The sequence below is a fragment of the Echeneis naucrates genome, chromosome 10, assembly GCF_900963305.1.
Source record: "Echeneis naucrates chromosome 10, fEcheNa1.1, whole genome shotgun sequence".
Classification (NCBI taxonomy): Eukaryota; Metazoa; Chordata; class Actinopteri; order Carangiformes; family Echeneidae; genus Echeneis; species Echeneis naucrates.
This window is the reverse complement of record NC_042520.1, coordinates 7,154,376-7,173,005: the sequence shown is the minus strand read 5'-3', so window position 1 is coordinate 7,173,005 and position 18,630 is coordinate 7,154,376. Positions and strand designations below refer to the sequence as shown.

The following is an 18,630-nucleotide window of genomic DNA, read 5'->3' as shown; positions in this document are numbered from 1 at the left end:
TGGTAGAACTGAAATTATTACTCTTCACAGTGCCCTAGGAATTAATACATTTTTAATCAAGGTGAGCCTGGCTGGGTGGATTGCCACTGTGATTTTTAGATACTCTGTTAATAAAAGCTTTTCATGCTGGGACTGAGAAGACTCTGCATTTTATAATAATATTTGCATGAGACATGGCGAGAGGGAAAAGGTGCTGGAAATCTAGGCTAACCTGCCAGTTGCTTGCTTGGTCAGAACTGACTGACCAAGGATGGTGTTCAATGATTGAATTGCAGCAATTTGAAATCAGATTTTTTACCTCAAATCTCAATGCAGGGGTTAAATAAAAACAACTAAGGAAGTTGCTCTACACACCTAATTTACAACCAACAATTGCAAGGTGGCTGCTCTACAGGTCTCTACATGGTTACAAACTCAATCACCAGGGGTTTGGGGACTGGAAAGGGGGAAGGGTGTGGTTTCAGTCAAAGCCAATTTAACAATGAGCTCAGACTAAGTGGCCCCGGTCAGCCTTGGGGAGATCCATCTGAGAAAGATTAACTCTAGGATTTAATGAGCATAATGATCAAAGCCACGACCACCTGTGCTGTGGAAGGGCAGACTAGAAAGGCAACTGTACCCACCGCAATGTAGGGAACGGATCTTGACTAGAAAGGATTGAATTGCGATACATGGCTATATTGGTGAATACATACAGGGAGAGTAAAGATACAGTATACGAAAATATGCTTATATAAGCTTTAAATGTACTGTATGTTTGTGTTTCTGTTAAATAAATGCACAAAATAGACTGCTCTAGTACAAGCCTCTATCACAGCACCCTGAGAAAAAAGAAATAAAACTACTTAAACACAGAAATAAAACCATAAAATATATTCCAGTATGATGGAAAGGCATAGCATTTTGTCAGTGAAAGATATCGGTCAAGGGGTCAAACCAGCCTTATGTTGAATATTAAAACAGCCGGAGCCCGTGTGTCAGGCTGGTTGCTGTTACAGACTAAGTCAGCTGGTTTTTTCGCTTTGAGACTGTTTCCTTTCGTTGTCTTTTTCACGGTCTAATTGAACTTGTCCTCCTCGCTAACATTATCTGACGTGGGATTTCTATTTGCAGAAATTTAAAATGCATAATGTGTCAGTGTATCAAGACTTCAGACAAGAGGTAATGCGTTTCTCCCTAACCTTTCATTCCTTTGTTCCTGGCAGCATTGTGGTGAAGGTTATTATTTGGCACTTCATTAAAAGGCAAGGCGGCCTGTCAGTGGAGCAGACCGCCACTGCCAGTTAACAGTCGTGTAGAGCAGCTGCGCAGGGCAGCGTTGTGGTGCGAAGGCTGGGGATTGAGGACAGGATTGGGATTTGGGGTCAAAGGACTCATCCAAGGTGGGGCATGATACAGTAACCTTGAGTGTGTCTGTAACCCCCTCCTCAAGGTGTTTATGAGTTCACAAACACCAAAATAGCTTTGGGTTAAAGAATCTCCAAAATGAAGGATTTATTCTGTCACTTAAATGGATTGTATTGACAATATGTGCTCTCTTTTCAGTCCATCTTAACTTTGCACATGGACGTCCTGTTGTTTGGAGGTACAAAGCACCAATAATGATAATTAAGTGATGGTTTTTTTAGTCGTGTGCCGATGTGACGCTCCTGTCTTTCCATTTAAACCACAAAAGCATTTTTTTTTTTGTTTTTTTGTTTTTTTTTAAACGCAGCAGATATCCAGAGTATCATTAGAGAACTTAAAATAAACTATTGTGTACTATTCAAAACTGGCATTGCCCTTCTGCTTGATCAGCGCCCTCTCCCACAAGTAAAGCTGTTAAGTAGCTACACAGCAAAGAAATCAGTGGCTGTAGCAACCTTGGATCTGAGAGATGGGAATACCACACCGCGGAGAAGTGACAGATGCTTTAAGACTCAGATTGTTTTGACCGGCTCCCTCTCCACCACATGTCATGCAAAGTGTGTGAGACAGTCAGGGAGATCGCTATAATTGGGCTCTATTAAGCAAATAATGGGAAAATTGGAGAAAAAAATAAAACACTTGGGAGAAGACAGAGATAGATAAGTAGTGAGAAAAAGAGAGAGAGAGACAGAGAAATAGAGTCTGATAGCTCGGGCTCAATACCCCCCACCACCCTTCCCTGCCCCCCATTCCTCCTAGAGCTGAGGGTGAGCGGCTTGTCCTGATTTTTTTTTTATTTATTTTTTTTTATTTATTTTTTTTAGTGGACAGAGTTGCTTGAAGAACCAGCAGGTGCTATGGACATCACTCTTCAGGCTGGGCAAGCATAGGCCCTTCATTGCAAGGCCCCCCAAGGCAAAGGAAGAGCATAGAAATCAGAACCTGGGGGAGGGCGCTCAAAGCAGTGCCTGCAAGACAGGAAAATAACAAAGAAAAATACCATCAGCGTGTTTGTGTTTCTGTATTCCCAAAAAATCATTTCGTGACTCATGCAGACATTTCAATTTCCTTTCCAATAAGGGTGCTCCGCAGGGAGTTTCTACTAGAGCTTTCACTGTGTTTTACCCTGTATGTTATCTTAGGACATGTTCCGACCAGATTTCACAGTCTTTCATACAAGAGTGCGGCAGGGAAGAAGGAAAACAATTGTATGTCTCACTGCAGAACACAAGCCCCATATTGTAATATGCTGGGAGCGTAGTATCACTCCTCAACAATGAGGTAATCTTTTATCTTACCTCACCCTTTATCTTCTGCTGTCCTGTGATACTCCCCCAAGATTTCAGATGCTGTAAGCTTTGTAGTATTACAACCAGGTTCATTCAGTAATAAGAAGCTGCTCTTGTTTCGAGATGGCATATTTCCATGGTCATGTAATGCCTGAAGAACTGATATGTGGTATATCTAATCTCTATTGAACTGTCTTGTTTGTCGTGCTTTGTAATGTTTGGGTGCACAGAATGATGTCAGAGCCTTGAAGTCGTTGCAGACCTGGTCTACTTTTTTATGTAAAACTCTTTAGAAGACTCATTCACTAAGCTTTCTCACACTCGGGCTCTCAAAGGGTTTTTGAAAATTGCCTGCGGCTTTAAATCTGTAATATCCTGCCGTCTTTTAGACTGTCACTGGCATGGCTAAGATCCAAGAGTTGTAATAGCACTTTCAGTTCTCAGTCTCCTCAGATGCTCAGAGAGGAATGACCCCGGTTGCCATCTTTCATCTCTGAGGTGTTCACATCTGGAATGTATAATGATGAAAAGTCAAACTTTGCCTCAGGTGTCCTAGAGAATAAAAGATGAGCTGCTTTTAACACTGAAATGGGGAATTGTCAATAAATAATAGGCTGGAGGACGGACACTACCAAGCCGATAATTGTTTATTATATTTGTTACAGAATGCAGTGAAGTCAAATTAATTTCAGTCCTATTATGATATATCCATATGCGTTGTCTGTCACTGTGTTTAGAAGTCTAACCAGGCTCATTAAATTTTCACTTTGATCAAACAAAATGCATCTCCAGCAGGACGACGATTGGCCTGTTAAGGAGGCAGACTTATGAGAGATATCTGCTCTCATGAAGACATAATTCCTCTGGTAGACTCTGTAACTCCTTTGGCTCATTTACTCTGTGTTAGTTGGGGGTGTTATTATTGAAAAGCTGCTACACGACAGCCTGATTCCTTCTATGGTCAGCTTGGACTAATTTGGCACGGCATGCAGTGAAACCCTTGAATGAGGTGAACTATGAACTTTTCAAGAATGAGAGGAGCTGGAGCGGGAAGCGAGTGAAAAAAGAGGAAATCTCCAGTGTGTTGTTCTTTAAGTGGTGTTTGTAGAGCCAGCATTGTGCCTCACAGAGCTGTTCGCTTTTACAGAGCTTCACAACTTCCTGCAGCTCCTCGTATTGTGTGGCCAGCACTCTGGCTCCGAACACAAACTCTGACCAGCGAGGATTTTCGCATTTTATTGCCAGGCTGAGGAAAGTCCTCCAAACTATATTGTCCTTGAAGTGCACACTGACCTTTGTTATTGTTTTCAACTTTGTGGTGAGAATCTGGAGTCTTGTATTTAAAGTATGGGAGTGAGTTCAAAAGGAGCCAAGCCTTGCCCATAAAAAAAATGAAAATAAATAATGATCCATAATTCGCTATAGATTGTAAAACTCCTCTGGCAGTTTGAGAGAATGGAGCTTTCAAACTACTATGGCTTTGATCCCTTTTTCCTGAAAACTGATTAACCATGCTGAGATACTCTCTGGCTGCAGCCACCCCTCACCATGGTGTTAATTTATGGTGGACCTCTGCAGGTCAGCGTTGTATGGTCAACACCTCCTGCAGTGATATTGTGTTTTGTCAAGCTTCCCTGTCTCTCACGGCGTCTGGGACAGACATGTGAACGGATCCTGTGCTTCTTAGTGCCAGAACATAATTGTGCTGCAGTTTTCTTCTGTTTTGAGTGGCATGCAAACATTAGCAAGAGTGGTTAAATCTATATATACTGTAAATCTAATCATGTTGTTTAATTAGATGTAGTGTGTTTTGGTTTCTCAATGAAGCTTGATATATTTTTTGAAGAAATACCGAGAGTTTGTTTTGGTTGAGGAAAGAAAACCAGACCGTGAAAAGGTGATAAGTAAAACATTGTGTAAAAGAGTTGCAGCATAAATCCTTGTTTTACTTGACAGCAACTTAAATATTCCTGTGAGGGGAAAAGTATTACAACTCGGAAACAGAACTCCCCCAAGTATTATCTTTGGAAAAGGAGTTTTAATTGACTTAATCAGGTGGAGAGAAATGATTTATACTGGATGAATTGATTCAAAGGTTAGGTTTCTAAGTATAACTGTCTCCCATACGAGGAGCTACATGACGTATGTTTAGAAACAGTCTCTGTTGTACTACGGAGGCATGCAAGCTGGTAGGCTGAAGTCCAATAAGCTGTTAAGACGTGAACTTTTTTCAGTGCCAACAATAACATCCTTGTGTTGGAGCTGAGTCTGGCTGCAATGGTCATTAACAGTTTCCAGTGCTCCTGTAAGAGTTTGCATTTCCTTTTCGCCATCGAAAACATCCAAACTGATTGTGCCGGCAAACTGTTTCAGATTCAACATCATATTCCTCTTATAAAGTCCTCGAGGAAATTGTTTCCTCACTACTCAGCAGCTATGACTTAATATGTCGGAAAGCGCTTTTGCACTTTTTTTCCTTTGGAAAATTAGCAGCTCTGCCTTGACAGAAAGTTGGCCTGAAAGCTGGCCATGGGCAACAGCAGCTCACACCACAGTGGGTAGAAAGCATTTTATCCCACTGCTGAAAAACTCAACCATCATTTCATCCCCCCTGACTGACAGACACTCACCTTGCTCTAGAACGGCATGGGCCCCTTTTGGGAAAGATGGGGTCGTTGGCGTCTCTTCTTCCAGCCGGCTGATCTGTGGGTTTGACCGCCTGCACTTTGCTGGACCATTTTTCTCACTGTAGAAGCCTCTTCCAGCTCTCTGCCATGCTTCATGGAGGCCATGGGACCTGGAGGACACACAAAACACACAAGTTGGCCCAATTGGATTCAGAGTTGGCTGCCACCCACCAAAAGTACCACATTTGATTTGATCATGAGCCAAGTCTATCAATGCCTTAGGAAAATGTGTTGCAAGATCCAAAGAGGGATCACGGTGGAAATGGATGAGGGAAACAAGAGACATGTATAGATAAGTTTGTGCGTGTGTGTGGGCCTCTCAAAGCCCACCCAGAGTTTTAGCTCATGAAGTCAACTTGGTTGAACCAAAGCTCTTGCAGATAGACAGAGCCCAAACCCTTGTGTCTCATGTCTCTCTCACTCTCCCTTAAGATTACAAACACCGCACAGCACCAGATCTTCTGGAGGTGCATCCTGTCGCAGTGTTTGATCCAAGATTAGAGATGAGTTTAATAGCACTGTGTCTATCAGAGGATGTGTGGGAGAGTCTTAGGTGTGTGTGTGTGTTTGAGAGTGTTCCCAGATGTTCTTGGTCATCTCTCAATAAGTGTGGCCTGATCCCTTAAAGCCCCTCTTTTCTAAATGGCTACGTCCACCTCAAATGTCTCTGTGACCCTTTAACATCACCTCCTTTCAGAGATCCTGGGATTTTTCTTTTCACGATTTGCAGGAGAGCTTTTGTTGCAGTGGGATATCTAATACAAGTGATTTATTTTTTTTTTACTACACCCAATAAAATTTGATTAAAAGCAGAGCAGGACCTTTATATTTTGTGCTTAAAGATCTCATTGATCACACACTGTTAGTGCTTTACTGAGCAATTCATTTCTAATTTTAATAACATTTCAGTAAGCTCATAAAAACTTAAGTCAGTGAATTGGAGCTGTTAAAATATAGCTGAGCTCCGTTAGGTTCTGTGGACTCTTCAGGGACAGATTAAAATAACTAAATGCAGAGGCTCAGATACATTGTGACTTTTAGCACCTGTATGGGGTAAACAAACAATGGACCCAACATTTCTCATAATTTAACCCAATAAAAAACCTCTGTCATTCTGTCATTGGACCCCCCCTTGCCTCCTAAATAACCCAAATCAATCTTTAAAACTCTACATTTTTATTTTGTAGCCCCAAGCAAAAGCCAAGATGACCCCCTGGAGAGGCGTCAATTTCAGAAAGCTTGCTTGCCTTCTGGATTTTCAAGACCTTCTGCTTCTCACAAAAAAAAACTACAAATCCCCGTTGAGGGTTTCCCCTCAAAATGCTGATTGACATCACTCTCATGGGGTCATGACATTCCTGTCTCCTCTTTGCTGAGACACTGGCACCATTTTTAGAATTCCCAAGAGTAAACCCCTCCTTGGGTTTACGGGTGCTTAGGTAAGGACGCAGCTTAAGATAAGGCCAGACAAAGCGCAGAGGTTTGGAGAAGCAGCAAGAACACAGAGGACGGTGGCTGAGCAGCTTACAAAACCATGATACTCTCTAGTTTTTGGGTTCCCTCAGATTCATTTCTTCGGTCAGCGAATCTGGATGTGCTGAGGCTGTTATATGAACAAAGCTCAGCTGTGACCCTGAAGACGCAGCCTGATCGAAACATTCTTTTGAAAAACTGCCCATGATACCCAAAAAACTCATGTATCTGATGGCCAAGATCAGTCATTGCATAGGATGACTTTCTTGGAGAGCAAAATTCAAGATGCCATTAGATGGGGAAACTAAACCTGCAACCTTTCTTTATTGATGACCAACTGTGGCATATTGAACATTTTTAAAAGAGCAACCTCAGAGGAAAAGGCTTTTTAGCTTTCACGGTTTAAACAATGGTGAGCTGCATGACTGAGCCAGACAGCTTGTTGAATGTTTTCAATGCATATCCCTGAAATGCCAGACATCTCAAGTTCCATTTCCACACTAATCTTCTTCTGCAAGCACATTACACACTATATTTGTGCACAAACAGTGGGCTAATTCATTTGCAGCAGGCAAAGTCTCTGTTGCATATTTCCACATCTAAAGCCCATATATGCCCCCAGGACCAATAATCTGCATATTATCCTGTTGTTATTGTTCCAAATACACAGTGAATGAGGCACATTCACACATTCTGAAGGCATTCAGCTAATTTCTTTCAAATCCAAGTGGCTCCATGTTAATATACTCTGTATTTGAATAGATTTTGGGAATAATAGAAGTATTTTATTGCGTGGGGGTGGATGTTGGGGGTACTTAAACTCGCCCTGAATTGCCCTCAGAATTTAAATGCAGAAGACGCAGGCTATTGTTTGTGCTAGCAAAGGTCTCAGCAAGCTTAAACCAAACTGTTTTCTGAAATGATTTGTCCAACTGCATCCACTGGTCTCGGGTTACAAGCCTGACATGATAGGGACGAGTGAAAATACAACGTTATGAAATACAACAATGTTTAAAGTGGGGTCCTACTGCATGTTTTATCATAATCTGTTCAAGAATTTGCATAATGTTACGGCATTGCCAGAGAAAAAAAATGACAAAAGTGACACTGCTGTATGATCTTTCAACAAGCACTTTTGGTAAAAACACAATGGCACCGCAATGTCTCAGTGATACCTGCAGTAACTACAGTATCACTCTATGGCCTGCTGAAGTTTGAGCTGCAGGCTAGTTTAACAGGTGCTGCAAACACGTTTGGAGTCTTACTCAGTAGTTACACACACACACACACACACACACACACACACACTGCAATTCAAGATGGTAAAGTAATTGTAACTCGGCTCTCACAGCTCGTCTGCCGTTCCTCTCAGGGTGGCTCGACTGTCATAACCCAGGTCCATAATGAGACAATTTAGATGTCTCCTGCCATGGCAAGCTGTCAGCTACTGTTCAGCACTGAGATTTCAAGGAAGAACATCTCATGATTTTCCTGACAAATCTCAACCCCTCCAATCTGGCTGCAGGATAGAAAAGTGTAATGAAAGCTGCTAAAAATAACCCTGGCTTCAGTGATAACCTGGTGGTATAGATTAACTCTTGCAGCCTGAAGGGAATGCATTGCATTGTGACAGATATGAGCTGCAGCCCCAGAAAGCTTTGTATCTCTACCCCTCTGCAGTGGAACACCCAGACTAATTGTGGGAGCAAAAATGCCACAATGGATAAGACCTTTTGATTTTTCTTTTTCCATGGAAGGTCTATCATTGGATAATGTATGTTTCCTCTCCATAAACAAAGATAACTCAGCTATCTTATTGCTCTGAAATTGGATCCAGTCTACGCAGTATCCCATTTGATCTTTTCCCATGAGCGATTCTCATGTTTTTGTTCAGCTGGTAAAACAGTGAAATGGTAGGATAACACAACATAACATGTGTCTCATGGCAATAAGGGTCTTATCTCTACTTCTGATGACCTTGGAGCCCTCGTTCTGCCCTCTTTCCACCAAATCTCAACACTTCTGCCCCCTCTTGGTAATTCCCTAATTAAAGTTTAATAAAGGGGGAATTTCAAGAATGTCTTATTATCGCTACTGCTGCTGCTTATGTCACAGTGGCCTCCTTAAAAAGGAGAAGTGTAGAAGAGGAGAGGTAGAGGTGGTCATGCCGGGAAGAAAGAGAGAGACAGAGTAGTTGATAACATCAGAAAGGGGCCAGAATCCAGTGGAATGATGAATAGCTGTTTGGCTGCTCCCTAATTCCCCGCCCTAGTTTCACCACTTCATCCGAAGGTGATATTTGTTATGTTGTCTTTTTCAAATGGCCGGCTCTCTGTCTTGTAATGGCCCAGCAGAGAGTGGAAAACTGACAGCTTATCCCTGTTGATTCTGCAATGGTCCATCAGTGGAGCCTGGAGAGATATACATCTTCCATTTGTCCATTCAGTCAGTTTGGAGAAATGGCTGTCCTCTAGTTTAATGCCAAGTTCATCAACTGCCCTCATGGCTGACAGGAACAAACTGTATATCATGCTGCTGTGTGTCAATGCAGTAACGTACACAGCATGGCAAATGGGCCCAGGATGCTTATTAATAGCCATAAAGCTGATTTGTGTGCACTGACTGCCAAAACAGCCACATAACAAATGTGTGTGCTTATAAATGTAGCAGCAGCATAATGGTTATCCTGCCACTAGGACACAAGAGATTAAATTGTGAGACTAACTATAGCAACAAGTACGCTGAGGGCTGTGTCCCTGGTTTACAAACTGGAGAATTAATTGTAAACATGCACAGTCGAGCATGGCCACCAAACATCATCCTTGCTGTGTTTAATTTTCTCTGTGTCAAGGCAAATTGATTTGCTGTCCTGCTGAATCTTATCAGTTTGTTTCCTCGTGCTCATCACTCAGAGTCACACTGATTATGAATCAGATATATGCAATCTCATTGATCTATTGTCATAGTTGGTTGAGTGTCTCAAGAACATTTCTTTTCTCCTCTGAGATTTTTTTTCTTTGCCATCTCTACATTACTTACCTGACACCTGTGAGCCATAAATCTTTCTCAGTGTAGTTTAGATAAATATGTATCTTGAAGTGTAAACAAACATCAGGGTCGAAATGGGCTCATACTGGAACATCAGAAGCAGATTTAACCCTTTGTGCTCACTATAATACCCACAGTGTGATCCTGCTTTTAATATCTCAAGTATTACCATTAAGGTTGCCAATTGAATGAATGTTGTGTCATCAGAAGGACAAAGTTTTAACCATGAGAATTATTCCAAGTCTGCGCATTAATTGGGTTAAATTCTTTGTAGATATTCATGGATCTTAAAGGTTCTTTGTGTAATTCGGTCCGCGCATTGATGCTCACAAGATGAACTATAGCAATTATAATTATGACTATGATGATTTCTTCATTGTGATTAATACATAATGTTACCTAATGCTGATGGTTAATTGAACAGATATATAATAGATATCTGTTCAATTAACCATCAGTCTTGCCTGTGCTTTGCATTTAATGTTAAATAGCAAATGTTGGACAAACCAAATGAGTCCAACATTACACCTGCTGAACATCAGCATATTAGCATCCTCATCACTGTGCTTAAATATAGAATTGCACCTCCATCACTAGCATGGCTTGTAGTCTGATTTCTATCTGAGCTGAACTAAATTGTGGACCCACTTAAAGTTTTGGCCATCTCTTCACCATTACACCATATTTTCAAAATTACTTAATTCAATTTTTTTTAATTGCATAAAGAAATAAGTGACTATCATTACAGACATAGATAGTAATAATACACCGGCAGCAATATTCATGTCTAATCCGGATGTTAACAGAGCAATTTTTGTGTTGGTGGGAGAGAGGAAGAATAAATACCCTGGTGTGTGTAGCCATGGTTATTACCATGACGGTGGAGGAGCAGGCCTGCTGTCTCCGCTGTGCCTTCCTCGTTCATTCACTAAAAGGAGAGGAGTAGCTTTAGCTAATGAATCCCTCTATAGCATGCCATTTCCACAGACATATGAACCCACACAGCCAGACAGAGACATGTCACTGGCAGAGATGCATCCCACTGCAATAAGCACATTAGGGGATCAGGATTATTTAGCCAAGGATGAGATGTGTTAATTGTGCCAGATACAAGCCAAACATTCTTTTAACGCAGAATAATTCCTGCCAGTGCCGCAGCATCGTACTGGGGATTTGCTAGCTGTCTGATTGTCACATTCACTCTGCACATGTGGAACGGTGCCTGACTAAGGAAGCTGTCCTCTGTTGTTCAGGTTTTACAATCCAACATTAAGAGTCAGAAATGCTGCTTATCTCAAGCCTACCAGTCAGTCTGGGCCTTGGCAGAAACTGGTACCAATTGCTTGCCGACTTTCAGATTGCGTTACCATGGCAGCCACCATGAAAGGCGCTCAGTTTGGAGCAAAAAGAATGACATTGTCAGCCGAAATCAACCAAATTCTCAATTTAAGGATTTCACTGAATCCATGCTCAGCCCTCTGCCTGTGTCCCTGATGTTTGTACCGCCAAAGCACTTGGCCTCTGACTGTTCCTCTTGGGAGCCAGGTGGGGGTTTGTTTTGGTTGTGAGCACCATATTTCTGTCAGGGACTGTTTGATATTCAGCATTGTTTCCTGTGATAATGCTTTGCTTGTGGTTGAGATGAACAGCAGCTTTGTCTATACTTACTACACTGAGGAAACCAAAGTGCATGTGAAGTTTCTCCCATTACTGGAGCTTTTACACTTCGGCCCTTGTCCTCTCTAATCAGAAAAACAAGCCCCCCCTCCCTCCTGCCCGCCCGTGTCAATGAAGGCTCAGAACAAATTAAAAACAAACTGACCAGCCCTATGGTTTCTGCCTTTCCGCAGATGGCCCTTTGAGTTAGTCAGGTGGCTGTGAAGTGAGGTGTTATATATGCTCCTGAATTAGAGTGTATGAAATGATGAGGTGTGAGACTGCATACTCTGCTATGATCTGAGCGCTGTGAGTTCAAAGGGCCAGCAGCAGCATTGAACCAACTAACGAAGCCACTGACTCCCCTCATCACTGACCGCCTCTTGGTTTATTCACAATCCCACTCCAGCTCAAGGGGCGAACTTGTGGCTATAAGGTCACTGCAGGTTGGAACCTACTGAACACGCCAAGTAAGAGAAAGCAAACATAAAATGACTTCAAGGGGAAATTTATTTTCACAACTTTCCTGTAGGAGAATCAAAATGGCTCAGAGCAGGAGAAGGAGAGATGCTGCTGCTGCTGCTGCTGCTGCTGTTGTTTCCGTTAACAGCAATGAGCTAAATCTACGCACATGGCAGGTACAGTAGGTTGGTAAGGCTACCAGCGGTTGCCCAGATCTCCAGAGATTGCATGTCAAGGGCAAAGGGATCCTCCAATCATCCGTTTCCATGGGCACAGTAATCAGATGTGAAACACAGCCACTCCCTCCATTGTGCCCCCCCCTCCCCGCCAATGCTGTGAACCTTACGTTCCTTTTCCCAACGGAAATGTGGGAGAAACTGAAAGAGGCAGAGAAACGTCACAGCAAAGGGTTCACTGCGGCTTTTAATGCCTGAGGGGACCAGCGCCTTTCCCTACAGCAGCTACTGTACTATTGAAGGAATATTGCCTCAGAATTTTACCTCTCAACAAGACCGAAGCATACAAAATGATAAACAAAACATACCTACACCTGTAATAGGTTAAATAATAACAATTCTTAGTCTGTCTGTTATGTGGAAGGTCAACTGATTTTTTTTTTTTTTTCAGTAACTTGCATTAGCTTTATATATGTGTAATGAATAATTTCATTATTGATATAGTGGACATATAGCAAGCAGTGAAGAGGGCCTTTTGGTTAAAGACTATGCAGTGAAATTTCATCACACACATTGAGTAAAGAAACAAAAATTATAGCGAATTTTACTGACGACCTCAGCTGCAGTGCTGCAGGTGAGCTGAAGTTCATTGTTTATTGGCCCTCGTCGATTCACATCGGCTGTTCGGATAAACTATTTTCCTGATGTGGCTGCATGTTTATGAATTCCATATATTGTTTTACTTCCTTTTTTTTTTTTTTTTAAATTTTTGTTTATACTCAGCGGCCCATATGGACGCGCAGCCAGATATGAGACATGATCACGGCTCCTGTGCTGACACAGGAAGGCTATCGGTCAGTGCAGCTCATTAGACTGATCAACATGCACGTGTGTGTGTGAAATAGTTCCCCACATACAAGAAAGAGCAATTGTGATAAATGGTGCAAGGCATTTAAAAAACAAGTGACTTGTGTGTTGTCATTGAAGGGACCATTTCGATTTTCAAGCATTTACTTAAAGGCACAAACATAAGCTACCTTTGAAACCTCAAGGAACGCACCACCACATCCTGTAATGCGCTGAAAATAGAGGTGATGTGCATAACGGTGTGTCTCAGGCTGAGTTTAGGCAGATCCCAATGGGAATGTCACTAAATGAACCCAAATCTACTAAGTCCCTTTCCACCAACCCCACCCCGAATCCACACTGTGATCTTCACAGCACTGAAATCCCTTTTCTGACTTAGAGGGGCCTAACAACAGCCAGCTGTGCAGCGCTTTTAGCTCCATCAGAAATCTCACTGAGCTATTATAGCGCTCACAGAGTTTGACGTTCACGGCGACAATACCTTCAACCTTATTGATTTGATTTTCTATGCGTTTTTAGCAGAGAAGTTCTACCACATATGGCATCTCTAAAGCAATACACCTAAGTCATATTTTTCCATCCTAGCTCCCTACAAATTGAGCATGAAAGTAATTAAAACATCTGCATTCCTAAAGACCACAATATTTATCTTGCAGTTTGGCAGCCTGTTCATAAAAATGTCCACTCAGATCTTAATCATGAATGTGATTTGCTTGGACAACCACTATAAATGTAACACTTAATGTTCAAAAAGAGAGTCATAAATCTCTTTAATATTGGATACTGGTGGAAAACAGAGCATTTTTTAAAGATATATATATATCTGGTTCTAATTAAGTTGTAAGGAGTGCCCCAGGCTTGAGGATAGGGTCTGGTGATCACACGAGCTCTGGCTAACACAGGACCTTCACCCTCCCCCAGACCGACACTGCCCTCTGTGCAAACCTCTGGGTTATGCCCTTAAACCGTAAGGGGGGGGGGCTTAGGATGCAACAGACGTGTACAAAAGAAAACAGAATAGAGCCATTCAGCTAAGAAGTGTCATTCTGTCATCATTTGGAATATGATATGTGTAAAGTTGTGTAGCTGTGACTTCCTTCACCATGTATAGCTGACACAACCTCCCAGCTCTCAGATAGCCTCTCTTCCTGGCCATGCTTTTATTTTTCTGTCCTTTGCCCTGTGTTTTACTCCATCTCATACTTTTTCTTCCCTTCACTGCATTTGCTCTCTGGGGATGAGCTAAGTGAGTAGATTTATTCATTCAAAGGTTTCTGAATTACATTACAGCAGCGCAGCAGTCATATATGCCAAAGTCTTCAACAGCTGAGCTCTCCAGGGAGTGTTACCCCAAAGGTTAGCCTTATATCCCTACCAAATGAGTTATGATTTTTACTAAATCTCTTCCTTAACTCCCACCCATCCCAGCACAATAGTGAGTAGCATTTACCAACTACACATTGGGTGATATCATATAGATGTGAAGTGGTTGATCATAGAAAAATCTCCTCATTAAAATGTATGCATATTATGAACTTCAAGGGGAACATCTGTTTATTGGATGCAAAAATCATTTGCCAAAATGCACCCATGTTTATTTATCTGCAACACCAGTATAATACAATGATTCAATTGCAAATTGTTGGCAGGAAGAAGACAATTAGAAAACTAGAGGTTTTTTTTTTTCTACTTTTGTGGTTTTGCATCTTTGTAGAAGTTCATTAACAAGTAAAACCAGATGAAAATGTGTGTATTTACTGCCAGCTATGGCCATTTTAGCTAGCAGTTTGTGTATGCTTCAGCAGTTCCAGTGATATCATCAATGTCAGAAATTGGCTGCTCCCACTTATAATGTAAACAAAATGATGTGAATGTGGCATAATACATTCAGAAATATTTAAGATTTTGCTTCTGCAGTATAAACAGTCAAATGCCACTGACCGCTGACAAATATTTATCATCTGATATTATATACTGTAATGAGTGAATCATAATAACAGTGTCTCTTTAATCCCACAGAGGATAAACAGGAAATAAATGAACAAGATGATAACAAATCATTCCTGACTTACTCTCTCAGACTCTGAAGCTTTTAGGAGAATGTAAGTGGTGAAGGTTGAGGATGGGGTTAGGGGCTTGAGGATGCATTATGTCTGAGCGTGTGTGCTTTCTGCAGTTAATATACTATAGTGATGCTGCAGGCTGCCAGCTCTATTTTCTCGTAATACTGCATCACAAGGAAATCCAGGTTTTTCATGAAATCGATTTCATCTGACCCTATGTGTGTGGTGGTGTGTGTGTGTGTGTGTGTGTGTGTGTGTGAGAGTGAGTGACATAAACCCTGCTGGTGCTTGCAAGTTTCTGCACCTCAAACGAAGGCTCTGTGATTCTCCATAATCCTCTAATAACCTCTCCACTGCTTCCCCTTTGACACAACTGTTTGCCCACTGTTATTATGTTATGTCTGGACATCTGGAAAAGTTTAACTCCTTTTTGTTCTCTCCATGGCCACCGTAATCATGTCCAGAGGCGCAACACCTTCCTAGCTTTAGAAAACCTGAGATTATGATTTAAAGCGTCCTTTTTGCCATTGGTTTAGATCTGAAATGTTGTTTCACTAAATAATCTGGCCTAGCAAGCGACGTGTTTTATGTCCCAAGGTGCCTGCACATGCTCTTTCTTGCTGTACTTTGACCCGCAACACTTGGCCTCGCATCTGAGTGAGGCGAGCTACAGTATGTATACATGCTGGTGCCACGGAAAAGCCAGCCCCAACTATACATCAAAGTTTAATATGGAATAATAGCATTGCTGACAGCTCTCGTAAAATCAACCCCCTTCCCAAGCAGATGATTCCTCTGCCAGATAATGGCTCTGATCTTCTGATCTGGGCCTTGTGCCCTGCTCCCTCACAACTGCCTCACCTGTTCAGCTCAGGACTCATAATTACACTATATGTAGATGTGTGTGTGTGTGTGTGTGTGCGCGCGCGCATGTGTGCGCATGTGCGTGTCTGAGCCAGCTGCTATTGTTTTTATCCTGTGAGTCCCTGGGTGAAGATTGGCAGGGTGTTTCCATGGCAGAGAAAAATGCTGCTTTGATATCGTCTAAAAATCTGTGACAGACATTAGAGCGTTTTGAGAATAAGAAGTGTTTTTATACCAGTCTTAAGAGTTACACAGGGAAGAGGAGTAATCGGCCTTGGGATGAATTATGGATACCACATGTCTAAAGCTGGAGCCCACTCCTGAGCCAGAGTGCCTTTCAAGGATGGGTAATTGAAGTGCACTGCTAAAGGATGCTAATATCAGATAGAGAAGGCCACAGCAGCTCTTTTAGTGTACAGATTGAATATTCTAAGTAGCATTAGGTTGTTGAGGTGAATGGCCTGTTGCACTAGGATTTCTTAATATGTGTACATCCATAAATATTTTCTACACACACCCTCTGTACACTTCCCCACCCTAGATCAGTCAGGTTCATGTCTGTATGTATTGTTTCCCCCAAGCGCACACACACACACACACGCTCTGTCTCTCTCTTCTATTTTCGACACATATGTACACACACAGAAGCCTGAAATGAAGAGAGATGGAGAAACAGAGAGAGAGAGAGAGAGAGAGAGAGAGAGAAAACCCACTGAACTGGAAAAGCGTTTGTCTCAAGATGAAAGGCTTCACACCCACTGCCTACATGCAGAGCCTCTTCCGACACCTTCCCGCGACAGCGCATACTGTAGCAGAGGCTTGTGCTACGCAGGCACACTCCAGCTAGCATCCCTCCCCACACCCATCAACGCCGCAACACACTTACATCCCTTCCTCTCTTTCATTCCTCTTCTCTTCTTATCTGTCAATGGAGCTCTGGTACTACAGTAGCAGCCAGGGAACAGAGAGGCACATAAGCAGCATGACTTAAACAACGTTGAGAAGGATAAGCTCCTAAGAAAGCCCGAGGCGCAGCAGCCTTGTTTTCCCAGTCGCTGGTGTAGCACGGTGGGCTCTGAGGCATGGAACATGCTTAGCCACACGCAGGGTGTGAAAAACGACACTGACCATGATGCTAGATAATTGCTTCCCATTTACTCATGTGCTGAGAGCCTCAGACAAAAATAGCATGTCGCTATAACAAATGTGCGAGGAAGCATGGGAACTGTGAGTGCTATGGCCATGGATCAATACACAGAGTGGACAGCATCTTGCAAGGATAAAGTCTACACAGCATCTCATGAGCACAGAGTATACAGCATCCTACAGTATATATTTCTGGGCCTATGTCTCCTATGTAGTGCATTGGACAATCAGAGTCTATGGTTTGTGTTGTCTTCACTATATCTTATAACATATAGTCCACACAGCGTCTGTCTTCCAAGCCTGGTTAGTGGGTAAGTGATAATCTCAAGACTGGTCCAGACATTTACACAGGCCTAACTGTTGTTTTTTCACACCACAATGTTACCTGCATCACATCTGCAGACTGCCCATCAGTCTCCAAACTAACCCCCCAACCTTTTTCTCAGAAGCCGTTTATTCCAATGAGCCATCAAAGAGAATATACCATGCCCTGGCATAAATGACCCATGTCACTGTTTTTGTTTGAAATATTAACGTTATAGGTCCACACTAGAATTTATATCTAGTTCAACAATGGCTCCAGAAGCGCAGCAGCACTTTACGGAAATTTACTGTGACAAGGCATCAAGTCTGAGCCCCTCCAGAGACAATTCATGCTCCTGGGATCTGTGTTCCCCTCATCGATACGTACAACAATTACAGTCCTCATTGCTATCACCATGGGAGGCACACATGCATATATAAGGTGCTGTGTTGCCCTGCAGCACATTCAGAGTCATGTAATAATTATATACCACTTGGGTCAGATGGAATAAGTCAACCCATAAATTAATCAAATTCACTCCACCTTACAAAACATGTGCCATGCATATCTCTCATTTCATAACAGCCACAACAGTCAGCCATACATCCAGCATGTCTCTCACCCAGGAATAACTCCACACATGAACGTGCATCAATAAAAACCTCTATATTTTTCATATCCAAGTCTTAAAAGCTTACATCAAGGTGAGGTAAGGAGGAAAATGATCAAACTAAGCTAGAAAGCACATTCAAATTGACCACAAAAAGCCGTGGCAGTACAATAGCAGACAGTATAACCACTGCAGTGCAGTACAGTATACAGCCAGGTGCTGATATTCCTGCCTTTTTGAGTCCAAACAAGGCTAACCATGCTGGGTAACTGATCAACTACAGCTGCCTGCTGGAGCCCAAGGCAAAAAGAGAGAGAAATAGAAAGCAAAGGGAGACAACCGGCGACGAGGCTGGCCGCTCCTGTACTCACCAGCACTGGCAGAACACAGCAGAGACACCAAGAGCACAATCACCAGCGTCAGGATCTTCACATTCATTTCTGCACTCCCCTCTGGCTCTCCGCTAGTCACTCGCTGATATACTGTAGTGGTGTGTGTGTGTGTGTGTGTGTGTGTGTGTGTGTGTGTGTGTGTGTGTATGTGTGTGTGTGTGTGTGTGTGTGTGTATGTGTGTGTGT

General features: G+C 42.4%; 1 protein-coding gene across 1 annotated transcript; it reads right to left on the bottom strand.

The window, feature by feature from the left end:
• Nucleotides 1-1,625: 1,625 nt before the first annotated feature.
• Nucleotides 1,626-18,621, bottom strand: apln (apelin). The gene is made up of 3 exons (XM_029513158.1): nt 18,424-18,621; nt 5,327-5,493; nt 1,626-2,375 (listed from the first exon to the last, which is right to left on the bottom strand). Exons 1-2 carry the CDS (start codon nt 18,488-18,490, stop codon nt 5,333-5,335), a joined length of 228 nt encoding a protein of 75 aa, XP_029369018.1. The 5' UTR covers nt 18,491-18,621; the 3' UTR covers nt 1,626-2,375; nt 5,327-5,332.
• Nucleotides 18,622-18,630: the final 9 nt, after the last annotated feature.